The 21092-nt window shown below is 31.4% G+C and overlaps 1 protein-coding gene across 2 annotated transcripts; it reads left to right on the top strand.

The window, feature by feature from the left end:
• LOC143045193 (uncharacterized) lies at nucleotides 1–20742 on the top strand. 2 transcript variants are annotated; one of them, XM_076217532.1, is made up of 6 exons: nucleotides 1–67; nucleotides 13112–13178; nucleotides 14913–15050; nucleotides 16914–17060; nucleotides 18360–18485; nucleotides 19773–20742. In XM_076217532.1, exons 1-6 carry the CDS (start codon nucleotides 50–52, stop codon nucleotides 19853–19855), a joined length of 579 nt encoding a protein of 192 aa, XP_076073647.1. In that variant the 5' UTR covers nucleotides 1–49; the 3' UTR covers nucleotides 19856–20742. The 2 variants fall into 2 exon arrangements, with proteins under 2 accessions (XP_076073647.1, XP_076073648.1); XM_076217533.1 differs by lacking the exon at nucleotides 16914–17060.
• The last annotated feature ends 350 nt before the right edge of the window (nucleotides 20743–21092 follow it).

Genomic DNA, 21092 nt, shown 5'->3' with positions numbered 1-21092 from the left:
TCATTTAAATAATAAACTTTTGTTAAACATTTACAATTCGAAAAATTGCATGAACATTACAACAATGGTAAGAAAATGTTACTGCACTTGCAATATCTTTTTTAATTATAAGTGTAAACATGTGTTGATAATGTTTTTCATTATTTTTTTATAGAGAAGTTATCAAATATTCTTGTTTTATTATTTTTCTAATAGTTACATAGTTAACACTCAAACTCGGAGCCCAGAAATGTGCATGTGTACAATGTAAGCAATCATCAGGTGTCCTGCGATACTGGGACTTTTTAATATTAACTGATCAAATAATGTTTTTTCAAGATTCAATTTGCATTTGATAAGCATCTATGGATTAAGGTAATTCAGGTGTATAGAAAAAAAAAATGACAGATTTTTTTTTTTATATTTTGCCAAAATGAAGATTTTGCTATGCTTTTAACAAAAAAGTGATAAAAAGTATTGGTCACAAAGCTACTTTCTAAGGAAAGAGTCGTTCAAAATTGCCAAAACTTGCTTAAATTGTTCATGAAAAAACACATTTTTGTGCAATAAAAGAAATCTTTGAGACAGAATTTTTAAATAAAATATGAGAAAATAGGTTTTATAATACATTAATTTTTTTTTTAAAGATGGTGTTTTCTTCCTAAAGGTAAAAAATGAAAATTTCCCCATATGTCTAGTATAAATTGTGTACTTAAAGAGTTATCTCCCCTTAGATGGCTTTTTTGAAAACATAATTCTTAAAGCACAAATATTTGGTATTTGTAATATCATTTTTGATAATGCAATGGATAACTAAGTTGTCTTTTATTTATTAATAAACACATCTTCGCTAGCCAAGGGTTACGATTCATTTCCGTTATCTTCACCCTTGGCGGATTAATCCAACATTTGTGATAACAATGTCGCGCCATCTATCAGAAGATTAAAGTTACGCCCATTACAAATATATTATTCCTAACCAATGGTAGCACTTGAACTCTTTAATTTGGAGACAAAAACACGGTAGCGTCTGGATTATACACACTTGGTAAAGCAGGAAACGAAAATATACATCAACATTCATGCATTTGTGCAAGAAATATACAAAGGAACTCTACTAGTCGATTAAAAATATTAAAATTGTCACTGAATGTGGTCGTATGTTTAGGCATGTAAAGACTTGTTGCACAATAAACACGTGGCAATTGTTTACAAACACTTTCTACATTTACACGTGAAAATGTTATAGGCGCTTTTGATTGGATGCAGCGAGTTTCGACTGCAACCAATAAAAATTCTTACCTTGTGTCTCCGAAATTTTATCTCAATCCGCCAAGGGTGAAGAGAACGGGAGTGGATCGTAACCCTTGGCTAGCGAAGATGAAATAAACAGTGTAGCCAATAAATTGCAAATATGTCTCCAAATTTGCAGATTTGGGCAAAGACCTAGACCGATTATTTACTATGGTTGTAACATTAAAGATGGCGGGCTACTCCTGAACAACCTCAAGGTTATTGCGCTCAATGCTCGTTATTGATATACTGGTTTTTCATAGCAACTTATTTGTGTTGCTATTTACTCCAAGCAATTTTTGAATATTTTTTCAAAAGAATTTCATCTGTTTTAATCTTTAAATAAAATTGAGAATACAATTAGAGAAAGTGACAAAGAAACAACAACCCAGCCAAAGAGCAGACAATAGCCGGAGGCCACCAAAAGGTCTTTAATGCAGCGAGAAAAGACTAACAAAGACCAGTTACCCTTTTAAACACAAGTTAATCTTTTTTATTGCACCTTTGCTGTTAACAAAAGTATAATAACAAAAAACACCAATTTCCGAGAGAAATTTAAACAGAAAGTCTATTAACAAAAGGCAAAATCAAAAGTTCAGATACATCAAACGAAGGGATTACAACTATCATATTCCTGATTTGCTACAGGCATTTTCTTATGTAGAAAATGGTGGATAAAACCTGAACCAAACTTCTATAATCTACAGTTTTAATTAAGTATTCCTTCAGCTTTTGAATATCTTGTAAAAATACTCAATAAAGTATATCTATAAGGTTAAGTATATAAATACACTAGAACAGTTCTACATGCTAAATTTTTATCGGGAATTCTTCGCCTTTTATGTATGAATTTAAGCTTGACGATCAAACCATTAAACTTTATATGGGGATCTTTGGTGGCATGACTATTCACAAGCTAATTGTTACCTGAAAATACCTAATTTGAATATTTTTGTTTTGTTTACACAACTTAGTAGGAATGTTTTTGTTTTTATACATTATGTTTATTCATGTTGTTTCTTTTAAACTAATTAGTAGGGGAATGATTATAATTTGATTTTGATGATCAAGGATTGAATGTACAAGTGGACTTACAAATAAAAATGTTTGAAGTAACGTTGTTTCATGTTGTGTAATCTGCTTCATCTCCTGCTAATAATAATAAAAAATGAAATGGTTAAATCACAAAAATACTGAACGTTCCATTGTTAATTTTCCATCTTGAAGAAAAAAAAAATATGTTTGATACAATAATACTAATTCAGTGAAACTGCAATACATTTGAAACGAGACAACAGTAAAATTGCAAATTTTAGCTAATTCACACTTAAAACTACTGCAGTCGTGTATTGGTTATGTGGCAGCTTGTATATGTTTCAAAATTTCTAAGAACTATTATCGTATTGCAATACAGGTATTCGAAGTATTCCCATGTTTTACGTAATATTATTCCCTCATTTTTTTTCTCTTTTAACTTTAGTTACGTCATAAATGTCTAAAATCTCATTTTAAAAGATTTTAAAGATATCAATAACCTTTAGTTTTTCTGTGTCAGACAGATAACATATTTTATGTTTCTAATTTTAATTGTGCTTTATTTATCCAAATATAAAATTACCTTGGAGACGATGTCACCTGTTTTTCTAATGATAAGTGTAGGGATCACGTTATTATATAAATACTAAAAAAGTGTATAACAGTTACATTTTGAACAATTGTTTGACCAGTTTAACTATCATGGTAAGTACACAGTATTGCATAATTGCAACAATTGTTCAAAATTATCAAGTTGTCTTTTCTTATAAAGAAAGTTCAAAATGTCATTGAATATTTTTACAAAGGTTACCAACACACAAAACAGATAATATATCTTGTATGAAACAAGGAGCATTTAAATATCGTCGGAAATACTAAAAACCGGAGATCAATAAAAACTTCATATAATGAAAAAACCTTTAAAGTTTGATTTAAGTTTTCGTAATGATTTCTCAATCAAGATAGATGACATTGACCCTAGGTATGACATATCTTGTTAGTTAATTCCATATGTGCTATTTACCAATCAAATTGAATTGACCGTACAATCATTTTTGATATTAGAACACGTCCGTGACATACGGATCCAAGAAATAATTAAGTACCTACATTTTTTTTTGTACCTACGACATACTTAAACTTGTATTCTGGATTTTAATTCACGTCCACTAATACGTGTTATTATCATTCAATTACGAGTTTTAAATTTCTGTATATTTAAGAACAATAATACTATAGGAAGGAACATATATAACATTTTTGTTTTAGTATTTGAATATCCTATTTTTTTTACATCTAAATAAAAATATTAAATTTAAATTAACACCATTGTTGCACGGGTGCTCCATTAACGGGGAAATTTACAAAAGAAGAGAAGAATCTGCCAAAGACTATTGGTTTCGATATAGGATTCGAATCAAAACTTTTTATTTATTAGTAAGATTAAGTGGAAAACAAAAGGGCATAGAATCGTGTAATTTTCAATCAACACTGTTGTCCTATATAAGTTAAAATCTTAAAATTCAATTCTTTTATTTGTCACTTTTACGTCATGACGATTAACAACTAGACTTTTTTAATTAAGTATTAAAGATACATTCACTGACCATATATTTCCTTGATTATGACGTTGAAATTTAGTTCCCTCAGAGTTTTCTTTATTTTGACCGCATTAAAGAATACAGGTTCGCAGAAATTTCACGCCGTTAGCTTCAAATATAAATTGATGGTGTTTAAGGAAAATGTTGCATTTGCAACAGTTGTGAGGGCTAAAGTATAAAGATAATGATCAAATATTCTCTAGAAATATTTTTATTGTGCTCGTCTCGAAACCGGATAAAATTTCTCGACAATGATTCGCATTGCACGTGTTTTGTTTCTTAGCTTTGTAAAGATACATTTTATATTTCTACTTGTAATGTTTTTTATCAGTATTTTATAAAATTTTCCTTTGATCTTACTGACTGATAATTTCGTTTCTCAGCGGAGTCGAGTGGTATGAAAATTATCGCTAGAAATTAAGGGAGCACGTGTCATTGCTTATGAAACTTACCTTAAATTGACAACGTTGTCATAGGTAAAATAGCTATAAACAGATTACCATTGGTCATCTCAACCGATTGCTTATATCACTTTCGCCGTCCCGGCTCAAGCGAGAAAATCAATCTCGTTGACATAATCAACGATAATCTATAATTCATTGTATGCTCTTTTTATCAATATTTTTCCTTAACTAATTGAGATCAAAGGAGGAGGATTAACATCTAAATTAAAATTAAAAAACCTACTCAATAATCAGGTAATTTCGAAATCTTATCAACGGTAGTCGTTTCACAATATTGATGTGTGGTTTATACACCTATTATTTTTTGTCTCATAGACATATACTTACATAACCTTTTATTCATTTTCCCTACACTGTTCATTGTGTGTACATGGTGGAATAGATAAATGGGCTTTAATGCTATACATGATTTTGTTTACGAAATAAATTAAACACATTTTTAAACATGAGTCACTTATTGTTGTACAGTGTGCGTACTTTTATATAATGATTGTTCGCTTTAGTGTTTTGAAAAGTGGCTCGGTCTAAATATTGAAACCATACATTTTAAAAAACAGAAAGAGTTTAATTACCTTCTTTTCAACACCTCTTTATAAATAAAAAGCACAGCCCTGCAGTTGATCTGTCTGTTTGAATTGTAATGTTTTTGCAGTTTTCCTAAAATAGAAGCGATTTGGTCCATGATTCCGGTATAAAAAATAAAACGAATTTTCGTTCTTGGACAAAATTCATGAGACAAATGTATCCCTATTATAAAAAATAAATTACTTTCATAAAGACATTAATGTTAGATATAAAAAAGAACAATTTGAACAAACAAACTCTTGTAGCACATATACACTGTGTCTAAACCACACCGGCAAAATTTGCTCGGACTCGATTGTATCTAACATCCGGCACAATGACGGAACACCAATAGACAAAAGAAAGGTAGGTTTCTCCTTATTTTTTTATTTTTTTTATGATATCGATATACATATACAACTATTTTCTATTGTGAGATGCAATATTTTCTACAACCGTTCTATATTAACGGAGAAATAAGTCAAAATGCATGTCAAAATGACGAATTGAGTGAACCTTGCCTCGAAGTGTTTAATTTCTCGTTAAATTGTTAACAATGTACGAAAAGAAAGGTACGGGAAGAAAGATATTGACACGGAGATTGCAAATTTAGTTATTATGAGCATCTCAATAATTGTATTTCTGTGTATGAAACGAAAGAAAAGGGTCATGTCAAATTAAAATAAACCGGTTTCGTCAATGTTGTTACTACACAATCACCCGGTTTCGTCTATATATATATCACCCGGTTTTTTTTGTTTTTTTTTAACAAACAATTTATGAAAAGAAACTTTGGCACGGATCTGAACATTGTCTTTCGAGAATTTAAATATATATTTATTGTAAAGTAAAATCTATTTTAAACGGGCACTTTTGGACATGATAATACACATTTTCCTAATGAAAGGCGTATCCCTTACTTCACTTAACTTCAAACTAATTTTAAATGGAATATAAATACTGAATAGCAAACACTGGTATCTAATTATTTTGTAACATTATTATATTTTCTTTGTTTATAATAGTAGTATGTAAAGATGAAAAATAAAAGGATGTGTTTTGATTGTGCCATAATTTTAATTTACTATACTATATTATATACACTTAGTTTACAATATTTACTATCAATTATTAATACATTTATGCATTCAATCATTGACGAACAGTCCCAAACCGACTATAGTCTATACTGTTCTCCACAAATTAATCATGCATGCAGTCTTGCCATATTTTCCGGTACTATATATAATGTGTTACTTGCGCACTAAAGCGAGTTTTCACACTTAAGCATCCATAACATAGCAGTGAGATTTGTAACTTTCTCCCCGTTTCTGGTAGGCACATTTATTTTCATAGGCATGTTTTTCACATTATTTTTACAGTTCAAATTCATTTTTTGTACAGTTCAAATTCAATTGAAACTTCAAGATAACTTTCGAAAACAATATCTGACAGTTTTGTATTTTCAATGCGAATAAAAGTTGGTTTGCAAAACATGACCGTCATTTATATCTAGGTCTTATTAAGAAGAAGTGACGGTAACCACTTATCCCATAAACATTGACAATGAGACAACTTTCTTTTAGACACAAAAATTATGTTGAATTAATCAAGTTTAGGTCAGCGTATGCCTTAAACAATGAGAAAAACACACAAACTGCATGAAAGCAAGCTATAACAGGGCCCTAAATTATAAATGTAAAACAATTCAAACAAGAAAACTACCTGCCTATTTTATGTTCAAAACGCATATGGTATAAAGCAACCAGAGACAGCCATGGAATTACAAGCGTCTGATTCGGGAATGGACTGAGTCAAAGTGTTGTCGCTGACACAAACAGTACAACAAAAGTACAAATAATAAAGAATGATGAAAAAACCTTAACTCGTCCGATAACAGAGCCTGTATAGTAAATGCGCGATGTGTGTCAAAACTTGTATCATAGTTAAAATTATCCCTTAAATATAATAAATATATATGTATTCGCAGTTTACTATGAAGTCCACTATCACTGAACTAGTATAAATATTTATTAAGGGGCCAGCTAAAGGACGCCACCGGATGCGGGAGTTTCTCGCTTCATTGAAGACCCATTGTGGCCTTCGGCTGTTTTCTGCTCTACGGTCGGGTTGTTGTCGCTTGGAATTTGTATGAACTTTTCATGTTGATAGACATTTTTAAATAATACGTCCACGTTGAAATAAACTGAATCCGTCTGTCCGTATATATTGTCAAAATATATTGACCAACATCAGTGTCCGATCATCATAACACAACGGCGACAGTACAGACTCGTTTTTTTTAGTAATGTTAACAAAATAATTATTATTGAACTTTGTCGATGACCTGAGACTATTATACTATTATACTAATTTGTACATAGCAGTATAGTTACAATAAGGGATACAACAATTATTTTAATGCATGGTAGTTGTAATCCTACATTCATTTTCTATGTTGATTATGCATGCATATACAGTTGTCTTATTATCAACGTTTATCCTTAAGAAGATTTATTTTTAACGATTGTAGAAAAGATTACATACATATAATGATTAGATTACTTATAAAGGTGTCCATCCTTTTGTGCGAGAAAATCACATATCAATTGTGTGTTTCGATTTTTAAGACCGTAAACTTTAATTTCTAGTTTAAACATGTTCAACATATTTTCCCATAACTCATATAGAAAACGCATATTTAGAGAGCTTTAATCTGAATATATTGTTAAAAAATTTCGGAATGCAAAGTAAATTAAAATATTTGTGTTCTATAAGAGTAAAAATTCAAGTTTTTGCTTATTATTTATTTGAATCTGAGACTCATATAAATAATAAGCCGTTGTCCGGTGAACGAATTTGTTTTCCAACGACCCACAAAACTCCTTTTGAACGCTGAAGTTAAATAATCAATTATAACGTAATGCGATTATGATTTTTTTTTATTTGACCAAACCGGGTTATGCATTTTGAAATCTATGACGAAACCGGGTTGTATACATTGACGAAACCGGCCAGTTCCATTTTGACATGACCCATTTCTTTCGTTCCATACACAGAAATACAATTATGGAGATGCTCATAATAACTAAGTTTGCAATCTCTGGTGTCAATATCTATCTTCCCGTACCTTTCTTTCCGTACAATGTGAACAATTTAACGAGAAATTAAACAATTTCGAGGCAAGGTTCACTCAATTTGTCATTTTGACATACATTTTGACTTATTTCTCCGTTAATATAGAACGGTTGTAGAAAATATTGCATCTCACAATAGAAAATAGTTGTATATGTATATATATTCTTCGATATCATAAAAAAAAAATAAAAAATAAGGAGAAACCTACCTTTCTTTTGTCTATTGGTGTTCCGTCATTGTGCCGGATGTTAGATACCATCGAGTCCGAGCAAATTTTGCCGGTGTGGTTTAGACACAGTGATATATCCAGTGTATGTAAAGTGCGGATCCTAAAATATCATTTTTACTGTATATGCAATAAATGTCTAATGTAGAATGATAAATAAACAGACGAACTTTTTTTAATTTTTGAAGAAAATGAAGAAAAATAGTTAAAATGTATATGTTCAGAAATACATAATACTAATAAAACAAAGTAAGAGATGCGAGCGGGATTTATCGCGCCTAAAGCCACCCAACTGTGAAATATATACCAAAATAGGTGAATTTTTAGGACATTTCACGAACAGATCGTGCAGGTGCTTTATAACTAACAGGTGAGATGTTGTTGCAGTAAAAAATATTCATTTTTATACAATTATTAAAGTTGTATAACGTAGAATATGTTTTGTCATTCAGTTTCTTCATATTTAACTAAATTCCACTATGATGATTTCGTAATGCTAGTCATGTTTACTGTCGAATAATGATACTATTCTTTCATTTTAACTGTGGAGCGAATCATTAGTATTGTATATGCGGTGCATTTTCACTGAATAATTATTATTTTTTTTATCTATTACAGCTCATTTCTTTAAGCATGTAGAGCAAGACTTTAGTTGATTTGCTTGCTTTTTTTTATTGGATAATCATTATGACAACACCCAATTTAATTCAAATATTAAAAATACAGGTTAAACTATGCCTATTCATATTGTTTAAAAATGTCAATCTTATTTACAAAGTTTGTATAAACAATTATACAAACAAAGCAAGCAAGCCAACCAAAGTTTTGCTTTACATGCATTAGGAAATTAGCTGTAAAGCCTTAATTTAGCCGACTTGCTCAAATAATAGATAAAGTAAGAGAAAGATTTGATAAAATTTAACTTACGGATAAAAGTTTGGTTTTAAAACACTCTACTAAATTCAATAGAAATAACATTTATTTCAAATGTATTCCATTTAGTTTCTTATAAAGCGTATAGAGATCTTTATCCTTATTTTTTTTATCCATTTCCATGACACTTCACCACTAATTACGTACATCTTGATTTAGATTGCACCTTTGTTTTCCCGTTTAAAAGGTTTTACACTGGAGCCCTTTATAACTTGCTGTTCGGTGTGAGCCAAGACTCCATGTTGAAGACCGTATTTGGACGTATAATGGTCTACTTTTATAAATTGTGACTCGGATGGAGAGTTGTCTCATTGTCACATACGACATCTATATGGCTCAAAAACGAAACGAGACGGGATAAAAAGGGATGAAAAAATCTACGCTCCTTTTTTAATATATTTATAATGGGCTTTATATGAGTCAAAATAGAGTAAAATAGTGGGTCGCATTTGGGTATAAGCGTCACGCCGGATTGCCGATTTTTTGCAAGCGTGACAGGTGAAAGTCAAATGATTGTGTAGAGAAAAACGGGAAATGAAGTCTAGCGGGACACGGATAATTACGAAAAATTAGAACTGCATAGTATAAGCGGGATACGGGAATCTGACAAAACAATAAGCGGAATACGGGAATCTGCCAAAACAGTAAGCGGGATCCGGGATCAGAACCCCCCAATGAGACCCCAGAAAAAGATATTTTTGTATATTCATCCTATTGTTACAGTCATGCCTTCAATAACAAAAGTATCCGATGCATGCATTTTTTCATATTTTTGGTCCCTTTTTCAATTTTGTGGGGTCCAAATTTATAGACAAAAGTCCTTTAATATAGATATTTGGAATTCGTTGACATGCTGAATCTGACCATGTATCAAGTTTGGGGATTTTTTGCCTAGTTGCTGAAATAGCCCACATAGAGTTCCAAAGGGTCTAAAATCAACAAAAATGAATTGTAGCATGCATTTCGTGTACAATAACCCAAATGTGCATGGTTTTACCTCTGTGGTAGTATCCATTCGCGGATCTAGAATTTTTCATAAGTAGGGGCCCACTGACTGCTTAAGAGGGCCCGCTGCTGTCACGCTCCAGTGATTCACTATTATATAATATAAGTTAAAATCAAGGAGAAACGTAATCTGAAGAATACAATATGACATTTTGAGAATCGCTTTTGTTACAAGTTTGAAAAGCTATATATTTGATGAAGAATGAATGAGGAGTTTGTATTTCAATTGGAAAATACATGTATCATAAATCCTAAAGTCATCAACTAAGTTTTTTTTTCATTTGTTGCAAGTGAATTTATCACATAATTCTACAATAAAAATTCCTCGCATCTTTGAAAATTCTACATTAATAATGACTGCACTAACAGTGATAATTCATCGCATCTATAGTTAAAATGGATCGCTTTCAATAATCGATATGCTATATTATGATGCTTTTATAACACTTATTTGAAGTTTAATGCTATGTTTGTATATTATAAAGACATATCACAATGAAAATATGTTAAAACTTAACTTAAAATCCTTTAACTTGATATTTTCAAAACGTAAACAAATACAGTTTTCCCATGATCCTTTATTCTACAATAGACATACCCGCATATAACAGTAAAAATGAACTAGCTGGATTCGCACTTTATATACACTGTATCGGAGATTATATGAAAAATGAACAGTGAAAATATCTTAAGCACTTTGAGCACATAAAACAGCTGTACGCATGATGTGGTTTGGCCAATGACACAACTATCCACCGCTGTTCAACGGAGCGGACGGACAACGCGGATTATATAGTGTAGTAATAAAGTTAATAATTGTTCCAGAAACCCGACGAACAGAAAACTTATAGTACACATCAATTTATTATTACTTACAAATTTAAGACATCCGCTTAGTTATTTAATTTTACTACGAATCAAAATATGAATTAAAAAATCGATGCTGTAAAATCATTATTTATACAATATGAATATATAATGATGCAGGTCTCATTTTAATTAATAAATATGTGCGTCACCATAACATGCTTTTTACTTACATTATGATATCAGATCTATAATTACGCATTAACAACAGAACATTTTTTGCAGTTAGTTGACAAAGGTATTTCATAAGATTACTAATAGTTCACATAATAGTTTTAATAATAATATCAAAGATACCAGGCTTATAATTGAATACGCCAGACGCGCGTTTCGTCTACATAAGACTCATCAATGACGCTCAGATCAAAACAGTTAGAAAGCCAAACAAGTAGTACTACTAAGTTGTTTTTAAATCATGGTTAGCTTACATGTAAATTGTAAACTATCCACCGCTGTTCAACGGAGCGGATGGACAACGCGGATTATATATTGAATAAAGTTAATAATTGTTGCAGAAACCCGACGAACAGCAAACTTATTATACACATCAGTTAGTTATTACTTACAAATTTAAGACATCCGCTTAGTTATATTATTTTGACTACGAATCTAAATATGAATTAAGAAATCGATGCTGTAAAATCATTTTTTATACAATATGAATATATAATGATACAGGTTTCATTTTAATTAATAAACGTGTGCGTCACCATAACATGCTTTTTACTTACATAAGATATCAGATCGATAATAACGCATTAACAACAGAATATTTTTTGCAGTTAGTTCAAGAAGGTATTTCATAAGATTACTAATAGTTATCAAAGGTACCAGGCTTATAACTGAATACGCCAGACGCGCGTTTCGTCTACATAAGACTCGTCAGTGACGTTCAGATCAAAATAGTTAGAAAGCCAAACAAGTACGAAGTTGTTCTTAAATCAAGGTTAGCTTACATGTAAATGGTAAAAAGATATGACAATTACAATATACAGGATTATAAATCCCAAAAGAAAACAACAGGCAATAATACGACCGCACATTTGGCAACAATACGCACGTGCAGTCTATCATTTACATTTTGCATGGAAATAAATCATCATTCTTTTGAAATGTCTCGACCTCTCAAAATAACGTAATAGTAAGATATGTCTTTCACATTTTTATAGTTTTTAAAAGCTTTAATATGGTGCGTGGTGCATTATAAATAATATTTATGATGTATGCACTTCTGCTCTATCAAACATCGCATACTATAATAGAAACTTATTTGAAGTGTAATTTTCTTTTGAATTGAAACCAAGAGAACAGCATAATTATTTAATGTAACCTGTGTTTTCTCCCTCACCTCGAAACAATTTTGAACATGTTATTATATAAAAAACAAAATGTAATACAATCATTTCAGATTCAATATATCAAAATATAACTAATAAGTATTTTATTGATAAAAGAGTATATATGAATTTTCTTAGCGTGTAATGTTATATAACATATTCATCTCGGTTATCTTTACGTCCGTTTTTTTTTTAAATTTGTTCCTATTTGGTTTTGTCAGTTCAACATTTAAAAAATTATTAGGCCTTCAGCATTTATTGTCGAAATGCATATATAGTGCAATAAACTCGAATGACTTTGTTGTAGTTATACGACGTTGGTTTGTATTAAAAGTTAAATGGTTTGGGGTGTGTATTACATTTATATATTATTTCTGTCATCCTGTGTTATAAATCTCATTTTACTCAATTTCCATATAAAGGAAACATATGATATTGAGTATAAACAATCGTGATGATGGATAGGCATATTGTGAAGTCCCATGTGGTCATTTTAGTCAGTTGAAGATACGATTCAGCTCCATTAAACTATTTTTAGCTACGCTCTACTCAAATAAAAAAACCTGGTATTTATTCCTTTTTAACCTTGAAGTTTCCGCCTTTCTGTAAAGTAAAATACATATGATTTTTTTTACATTTGCTGACACTTGTTATTCTTTTTTTTTACAGGACCTGTTATCTCGGTTTGTTGGCATCTGGTTGGTGTTTGTTATTTATATTGCAGTAAACGTTGAAGGTATGTTCTGATCATGTATACAGCTTAAGTCAGTGTACAACATATTGAAATGTTTCCGAATTGTGACGTGGAACTACGAAATCGAAATATCTCGATTTACCAATAGCTGGTGTCAGCAAAGGAAATTGTAAAAAGTCAATTAAATTCATTTGACTCTATCATCGTGTTTGATTTTGTAATCCACAAGTTTACCTCCACCTTTCCACTTTTCATTCTTTAATTATACTTTGGGTTTAATTGTAACGAAATTAGCTTTTTTCGTAGATTTATTGTTGTTGCTATGATTTTGTTCTAATCATCATGCTGTCGTCTTTTTCATATTTTGGCTTGTTCTTTTCATTTCAATTTAAATTATATTAATGGACTAGATGAAGAGTAACTGAAGAATTATTTTGTTTCGAACTTAAGTCATCCAGGGTTGTATTGAGGGCAATAACGTAAACCGTTTTCTTAAGCATTGAGTCGGTTTAGCTGTACATGATGTATAAATACGCACCGACGTTCGGTCGGAATTGGAAGTTTAATCTGATGTATCTTGTTGGAGGGTTCCATTTTCAATGCACACGTTATAGAATGACACTATCAACATATCTATGAAGGTCCGTCGGTAGACTTTCGGAAAGCAAAAGATTACCGCGTTAATTCTGCATACCCTCCTTTTTGAATACTGTTTATAATAATTTACTCTAATTGAATTTTTAAGTCTTTATAAGCAAAATACTATCGTTATCATATGTCATGTTGTACCAATTCATGATTCAACACTGTAATTTATACAATACGTAAATTATGTACTTCTTTATTTAGGTCTATTCAATTCGTCTTTCATCACTCGTATCTATTAATGTCGTACATTGTATTAAAAAAAAAACCACACATTAAAATTGAGAAAAGAAATAGGGAATAAGTCAAAAAGACAGCAACCCGACAAAAGAGCAGATAACAACAGAAGGCCACCAATTGGTCTTCCACGAAGCGACAATATCCTGCAACCAGAGTTCGAGGTGGGCATCAGCCGACCCCTAGATAAAAACGTTATATATATTTATGCGTCTGAAGCGCTTTTCTTGATTTATTTTCACTTAGTCTTTTCTATACTTGGTTTTGTCACAGAAACAAAAAATGATGAAGATGCTATGTTTTAGGTTCTGAATCAACACAAAGTGTCATCATCAATTGAGGTTTAAATAAAACAAGTTTGAATGAATTTCAATTGTATTTTTCCTGATTTCTTTGGATAAAATTAAAATAACAACCATAGTCAGACACGATAACCGTCCTCATACGTTCGATCAATGTAATGTAGAAAAATGTGAAATCATATGAATTCAGGGAAAACAAATAATGTTTTGTAATGTGCTTGTTGTTATGAAACAGTTGTTTAACTAACTAAGGTTCGCAGCATTACACGAAACTAGCTATACCAGGCAAAACCTGAGTGCAAAATTGAACGTCAAAGGTAAACCTGGTGCACAGAGTGAGCGTACATAATATACAATTTCATGCAAACGTTTTGATTCATTAAACATATTTGATATTTGAAATTGTACGATTTTAACTACCTGATTTTGTGTTGTCCCCACATGATGCCGACCCTAATCTTCATATGTGGTATTAGCCACGGAAATGATGGTAAAACAGCCAATGTTGGTAGCTATTTAAAACCTACTAGTCCAAATAATGATGTTTGATGATGTATAAAACTAAAACACTGTATGTTTTTTTTTTATTCAGGAGCAGTTTTCGATGCAACCTGTACAGGTTCCGGAGTCGGAGATTGTTCCGAAGCAAATAACATATGTGTCGCTGGTACATCAAAATGTGCATGTGCTACTACTTCATTCCGAAAAGGTGGTACAGAATGTGCCACAAGTAAGAATTATTTGTTAATCTATGTTTTGTTTCATTGACATCTGTCCCTGGTCGTCTACATTTTACCTTAAAACTTATAAACTTTATATATCAAAACGTAAAAAATATATGAAGAAAAAATATACTTTTTCTTTATTATAGATCATTATGTAAAACAATGTACTTTCAAGTTATATGAATAGCATATGTTAAGGTTATTCTTGTTATATAACCACCGAGGGTTACCAGGATGTTAAACGACAACACAAATTTAAAGCATGCATTGTTTTACTTACATACCGTCAAAAATTCTAATTTCTGCAAGTTTGCCAATTTGCATTCTATTGTACCAACCACACTAAAGTGGGATTTAATTTTATGATTCGTTCAGGTTTTTATATGCCCTTCGGCTTATTTATAATCTGATGTACGCCTCAATAATTAATCTAGATATAAACTTTAGAAATCATTACCCAGGTATATTAAAAAAATGTTACTGTAACTGCATGAAGCTAGACACAAACGAACATTATCGGCATTTTAACAGTGTTTATGAAAAATATATGTTGTTTTGTAAGTAATGTATTCTATCATATATATAGTCCGCCAAAAGTTAAGCACCACCGAAATATAACTGGCAATATTATTCAATTATTGCGAAAAAAAATATGAATGTTTAGTGTTATGAATTGCCTTTAACATACACTAAGAAAATTCATTACGACCAGAAAGATTGAACTCCGGTAAAGCAGTCAAGCAACTTTTTATTAAAGGGCATTTGCGCGTTTACCAATACACTGTTTGGTCGTATGAGTGTTCGAATATTGGTCCGTCGACTTCATAGAGGCAACCGAATAGCAAGTCGTGTTGTCAAGAGACTTGCCATAACAGGCAGGCACTGTACAGGCAGGTTTCAATGTGATAATGACTATCTATGCTTGTGTTTTTCTATGTTGTGATATTATGCTATTGTTTCAGAAAAAGGGAGGAGGTTTGGACCCATTAAAACGTTTAATCCCTCTGCAAATGCTTGCACCTTTCCTAAGTCAGGAATCTGATGTACAGTAGTTTGTTTATGTAATTTATACGTGTTTCTCGTTTCTCGTTTTTTTAATTTTATATAGATTAGACCGCTGGTTTTCCCGTTTGAATGGTTTTATACTAGTAAATTTGGGGCCCTTTATAGCTTGTTGTTCGGTGTGAGCCAAGGATCCGTGTTGAAGGCCGTACATTGACCTATTATGGTTTACTTTTTAAAAATTGTTATTTGGATGGAGAGTTGTCTCATTGGCACTCACACCACATCTTCCTATATCTATTGAACACGAGAAGCTGGCAAAAAACTCATTGGTCAGAGGAGAGTCGGTTTCTTTTATGACCAGTAGACGCCATAATACGAATTTCGCGGGGAAACAAAACGACCTATGACCAAAACAACATTTGCATAATGACTGCATTCGGTGGTGGTGGTGTAAAGGTACGGGGTTTCTTCTTATATCGTTGTAAGCTGTATATGCCTATTCTGCAGGGTAACATCAACGGACAGACATACAGCGATTTGGTGCCTGAAAATATTGTATTCCCTCATTTTGATAATTCCCCACTAGCGTCAACATGGTCAAGACCCTTGTATATGGACGACAACGCGACCACACAGGGCAAGGATTGTAACCAAGTCCAAAGAGCAAAAAGCCATTTACACTATATTTTGGCCTTCCATGTCTCCATACATAAACCCTTTCGAACATGTCTGGGATGCCATTGGCAATGATCTCAAGCCATTTACACTATGTTTTTGCCTTCCATGTCTCCATACATAAACCCTTTCGAACATGTCTGGGATGCCATTGGCAATAATCTCAATCTCTTATTTACAAATTTCAGGAATTGTATTAAAAGCAACCTGCGTCGTTGCAGAGACTGCCCCAGATCAATGTGTGGCCGGTGCAGAATGCAAGGATGATGGCAAAGGAGCTACGAAATGTCTGTGTAAAACCACCCATTATGAATCATCAGCAAACTGCGTACTGAGTAAGACTAGAAATAGGAATATTGTTTTGTAATTTATAATTTGTGAGTCAATTTTAAAAGACTAACGAATATTTCGTTTCAGTTCTACCAAAATCATCCAAAGCTATCCTATGAGTGAGATTATGTTTTTGATATACGTTTATATTGTAGAACCGTGTTCTCTTATTAAACGGAAATGAAATTGCGTACCTTTAATATTTGTATAATTTTAGGCTTAAGTCATTATAAATTCAATCATGTGTCTGTTTTGGTCATTACCTGTTTTCTATTTATATACATTAAGTAATTGTGGTCCTCCAATTGACTGATATATAGTTTAGGGATACACCTGTTAATAAATATCTCAATCTTATTTCATATCTACTTTTATATATCTCGTTATTCGTTTAGACCGTTTTGATCATATAGATATTTGCGTGTCTGAGTAGGTTTACTACTTTCTTTGCTTTCAATATGTGTTGGAATATCAGCGTTTTTGGTCCGCCTGAAAAAGTTAGAAAAGTGATAGTTCCACGTTTTAAAAACACAAATACGATCTATGTTTTGCATTTACTTAATTCATTTTGCCATATATACCGAATGCTAAATCATATGAAGGTTAAAAGATCGAGCATATGCGCATTACCTGTTCCTGTCCTCAATATGTAGACAATTAAAGTTTCAACACTTCCATGTGAAGTTACCAAACACTGTATTATGTGCAGGATATACTAAGAATACTTTGATTATACAATTTTCAAATTTGTTCGAATAATAATTTGCAAAATATTCTTATATTTTCGGATGGCTTGTAATTCTATATATAATCCTTTTGCAACGATATATTTATAATGATCTGTATTGATAACTCTCATTGTAGTGAGTGATTGAACCTCATAAATCCCAATTAACTTGCAAATTGAGAGTAAGGATTCAACTGAAACTCGAAGGTTTGCTTGATATCTTAGTTTTTACTTGATATTGATCAGAGACTTTAAACTAGAATATTTTTGTATCGTCTCTATTCGAGATCATTTTTGCCTTTTCAAGAACCTACTCAATTGCTAACTTAAGTTCTACTTATTGGTGTGGGTTTATTTTTGAGAATACGGATGGAATGTTTAATATATTTGGTAAGTTACTTCAAATGCTTTTATTCACAAAGGAAAAGCAAAATCACAAAGGAAGACTCTGCTTGATTTACAGATTGACGTACTGTATATGCACCGATTGAGTTTCCCTAGAACAGATGTTGAACTGTATTGGATAACTGTCAGATTAACTTTTTCTCTATATGTTTTTGTTTATTTCTAATTTCAGGAATTGTTCCAGGTGCCACTTGTGCTGCAAAACAGTGTGTTACCCATGCTTCTTGTAACACTACTTCTACTAAATGTAAATGTGATGCAGGTTATACTGCAACACCAACAACCAAACCTACCATGTGTAAGTTTAATTTAAATTTTCATTACATTAGAATTATTGGTCAATGCCGCCGTTACATTTGTCATTTTATCTTTGTATTTCTATGATCTGTAATTCATTCTTGTATCCAGGTAGCCAAAATACAAGTTTATAGAACAGGTTTTTGAAATGTTTCACGTCGATTAAATACAATAAGATAATAGTCGATTTGCCAATTACAGATGTGATTCTGTTATTACACACTTTTTAAACAAATTACTTCCCTTTGTCAATCGTAGACTGGTTCTATAACGGACAAAATTGGCCATTTCCAATGCAAAGCAGAATGAATTGAAAGTGATGTATCAGCGGTTTAACTAATTTTTCCCGAAAAATAATTTCTGATGTCAAAAGTATTTAGCTTAACAACAAATAAATGTAATGTAAAACTTTAAAGATTACTACTCACATTACGCACAGGTTAATTATCTTTTCTGCTAGCCCTCCATTGTGAATAAAAATTAATGTCCCTCATAAGGGAGACAACTAGAAAAGGGATCTCTAATTACAGGGTCAATTACGGGAATTGGCAAATGGACTATTATGTGAATAAAATAACTATTTCATAGTAGAAAGCACTTAACTGTTTCGTTCGCGCATCACTGATGAGTCTAATATACAAAACGCATGGCTTGTGTTCAAATTATATGATTCTAAATTCAATGCGGCAATTTACAAGTGAGATGTTAAATTACCTATAAACTAGGTTAACTCCGAAATTTTCTACATAGGAAAAGGGCTGTACCAAGTCAGAAATATGGCAATTGTTACCTTTTCGGCTGATTTGTTTGAGCTTTCATTTTGTCATTTGATTATGTACTTTCCGTTTTTGGATTTTCCTCGAAGTTCAGTATACATTTGTAATTTTGCTTTTTGATGAGCTGATTCCGTTTTAGTCCAAGTATATGCTGGTTTTTAATGTATTAATCTTACCAAATATGTATCCGTAAAGATATTGATTACTTTGCCAAAATGACAGGCAACAATATTACGACTGCCGATGTGGTATAACGTTTTGCTTATATGACGAGTATGCTTGATACTAACAACGACAAATAAAATGGTGGCTATGTCAACTTGAAGGTTTCATGCACACTTAGACAGTGTATAAATAAATTACAGAAAAAATGTTTTTTTGCGCACATTTTGTCAATGACACAAAACATTAATCCATTTAAGCATTTCCTGTATCGAAATACTATCATATGATTTAGAAGAAAACCTTGTGTTAGCTGCTTTTAAGTAATCGTATGTTTAATTTCTTTTCAGGCAGTGGTGTAATGAAAGTACCAACTCTGTCGTACATGTTGGCGGTACCTATCTTTGTATCCATGATGTCTCTCCTACGATAAATGTTCATTCTCTATAGTGTTTAGGTATTTTCATTTTGTGGTATTTGAATTTTCTTTATGATATCTGTATTATACGTTTTAGTTTTTAGGCAATCTGTTAAATGCATAGTGATACCCTATAATTTTGTTTTTTAGTTGTCGTTTATGTTTGTTTTCTATTTCTTTCATTATTCAACTTCAAAAATCCTGAAATCATTTTGATATACATTATGTGAATAATTTATATCATATAGAAACAGTTCAAATAATTATTGCTATTTTAAGAGAAATTGATATATAAACAATGTTTTTTGTTTAAAATGATTTAAATTCATTTTATTGTTGAATTTATATCTAAATAAATCATTTCGCATTTAACAAAATTTTAAGTATATTGAAAGATTTGTCTGATTTTCAAAAGTGCTAGCTAATTGGAATAACTCTCGACTTTTATGTGGCAGCGAAAAGCAATTATCATTTGTCCAGTACATTGATGTACATATTTGCTTTTTTTTTCTAGTATTAATATTTTGTTTTAGGTACAATCATTTGAAAAAAACTAACTCTTGTATGTCTTTATTCAAAGTAATAACACTGTATGCTTCTTGTTAGTAAACAAATTATAATGTGTTCGCTCACTGTATAATTATCAAAATTAATAGTCCTTGCTAACATAACTCTATATCTGATATTTGTCTTGTTCTCTGTTTGACAAAATCGCAGAGCTGAATAACATGTAAAGCAGCATATGAGAGGTGTAATCAAATAGAACATAAAAATACTTCTCCTTTGTGTATATGTTTAGGTAACCGACGCATGTTAATGAAGGTTGTAATTGCAATGCAACTTGATGTACATACGTTTACACTAGATTAAAATAAAAAATAAAAAAAACATTTATTACCTTGTTTGTGCTTTAATGAAATGTAATATATACTAAATATAGTTTAGGATTTGGTATCAGTAAGTAACATAAAACCGATGTTAAGGGTCAAAAGGGGAAGTAAATTTGCATCAAATTACATGAAGAAGAATTCCATGAACAAAGGATAAAGAAGAAAAACAACAGCAGTAAAAATCCACTACAAAGACACTTGATGAAATCAACACAAAGTAGGAGGATAATCATTTGTATTTTCATTAGTGATACTCCTACACTACAATGGTTTTTATTCCCGAGTTATTTCGCTCAAGTCATTGAAGTAATCATGACATATCTTGTTTGTATTTTAAACAAAAATGAAGAAGAAACATATGA

The sequence above is a fragment of the Mytilus galloprovincialis genome, chromosome 9 (assembly GCF_965363235.1).
Source record: "Mytilus galloprovincialis chromosome 9, xbMytGall1.hap1.1, whole genome shotgun sequence".
Classification (NCBI taxonomy): Eukaryota; Metazoa; Mollusca; class Bivalvia; order Mytilida; family Mytilidae; genus Mytilus; species Mytilus galloprovincialis.
Note: the sequence above shows the minus strand (reverse complement) of the source record. Positions and strands in the feature narration are given on the sequence as shown.

Coding starts and splice junctions, on each gene's coding strand:
- LOC143045193 (XM_076217532.1), top strand. Junction 13,179..14,912: donor TATTGCAGTAAACGTTGAAG/GTATGTTCTGAT, acceptor TTTTTTATTCAG/GAGCAGTTTTCGATGCAACC. Junction 15,051..16,913: donor TGGTACAGAATGTGCCACAA/GTAAGAATTATT, acceptor TACAAATTTCAG/GAATTGTATTAAAAGCAACC.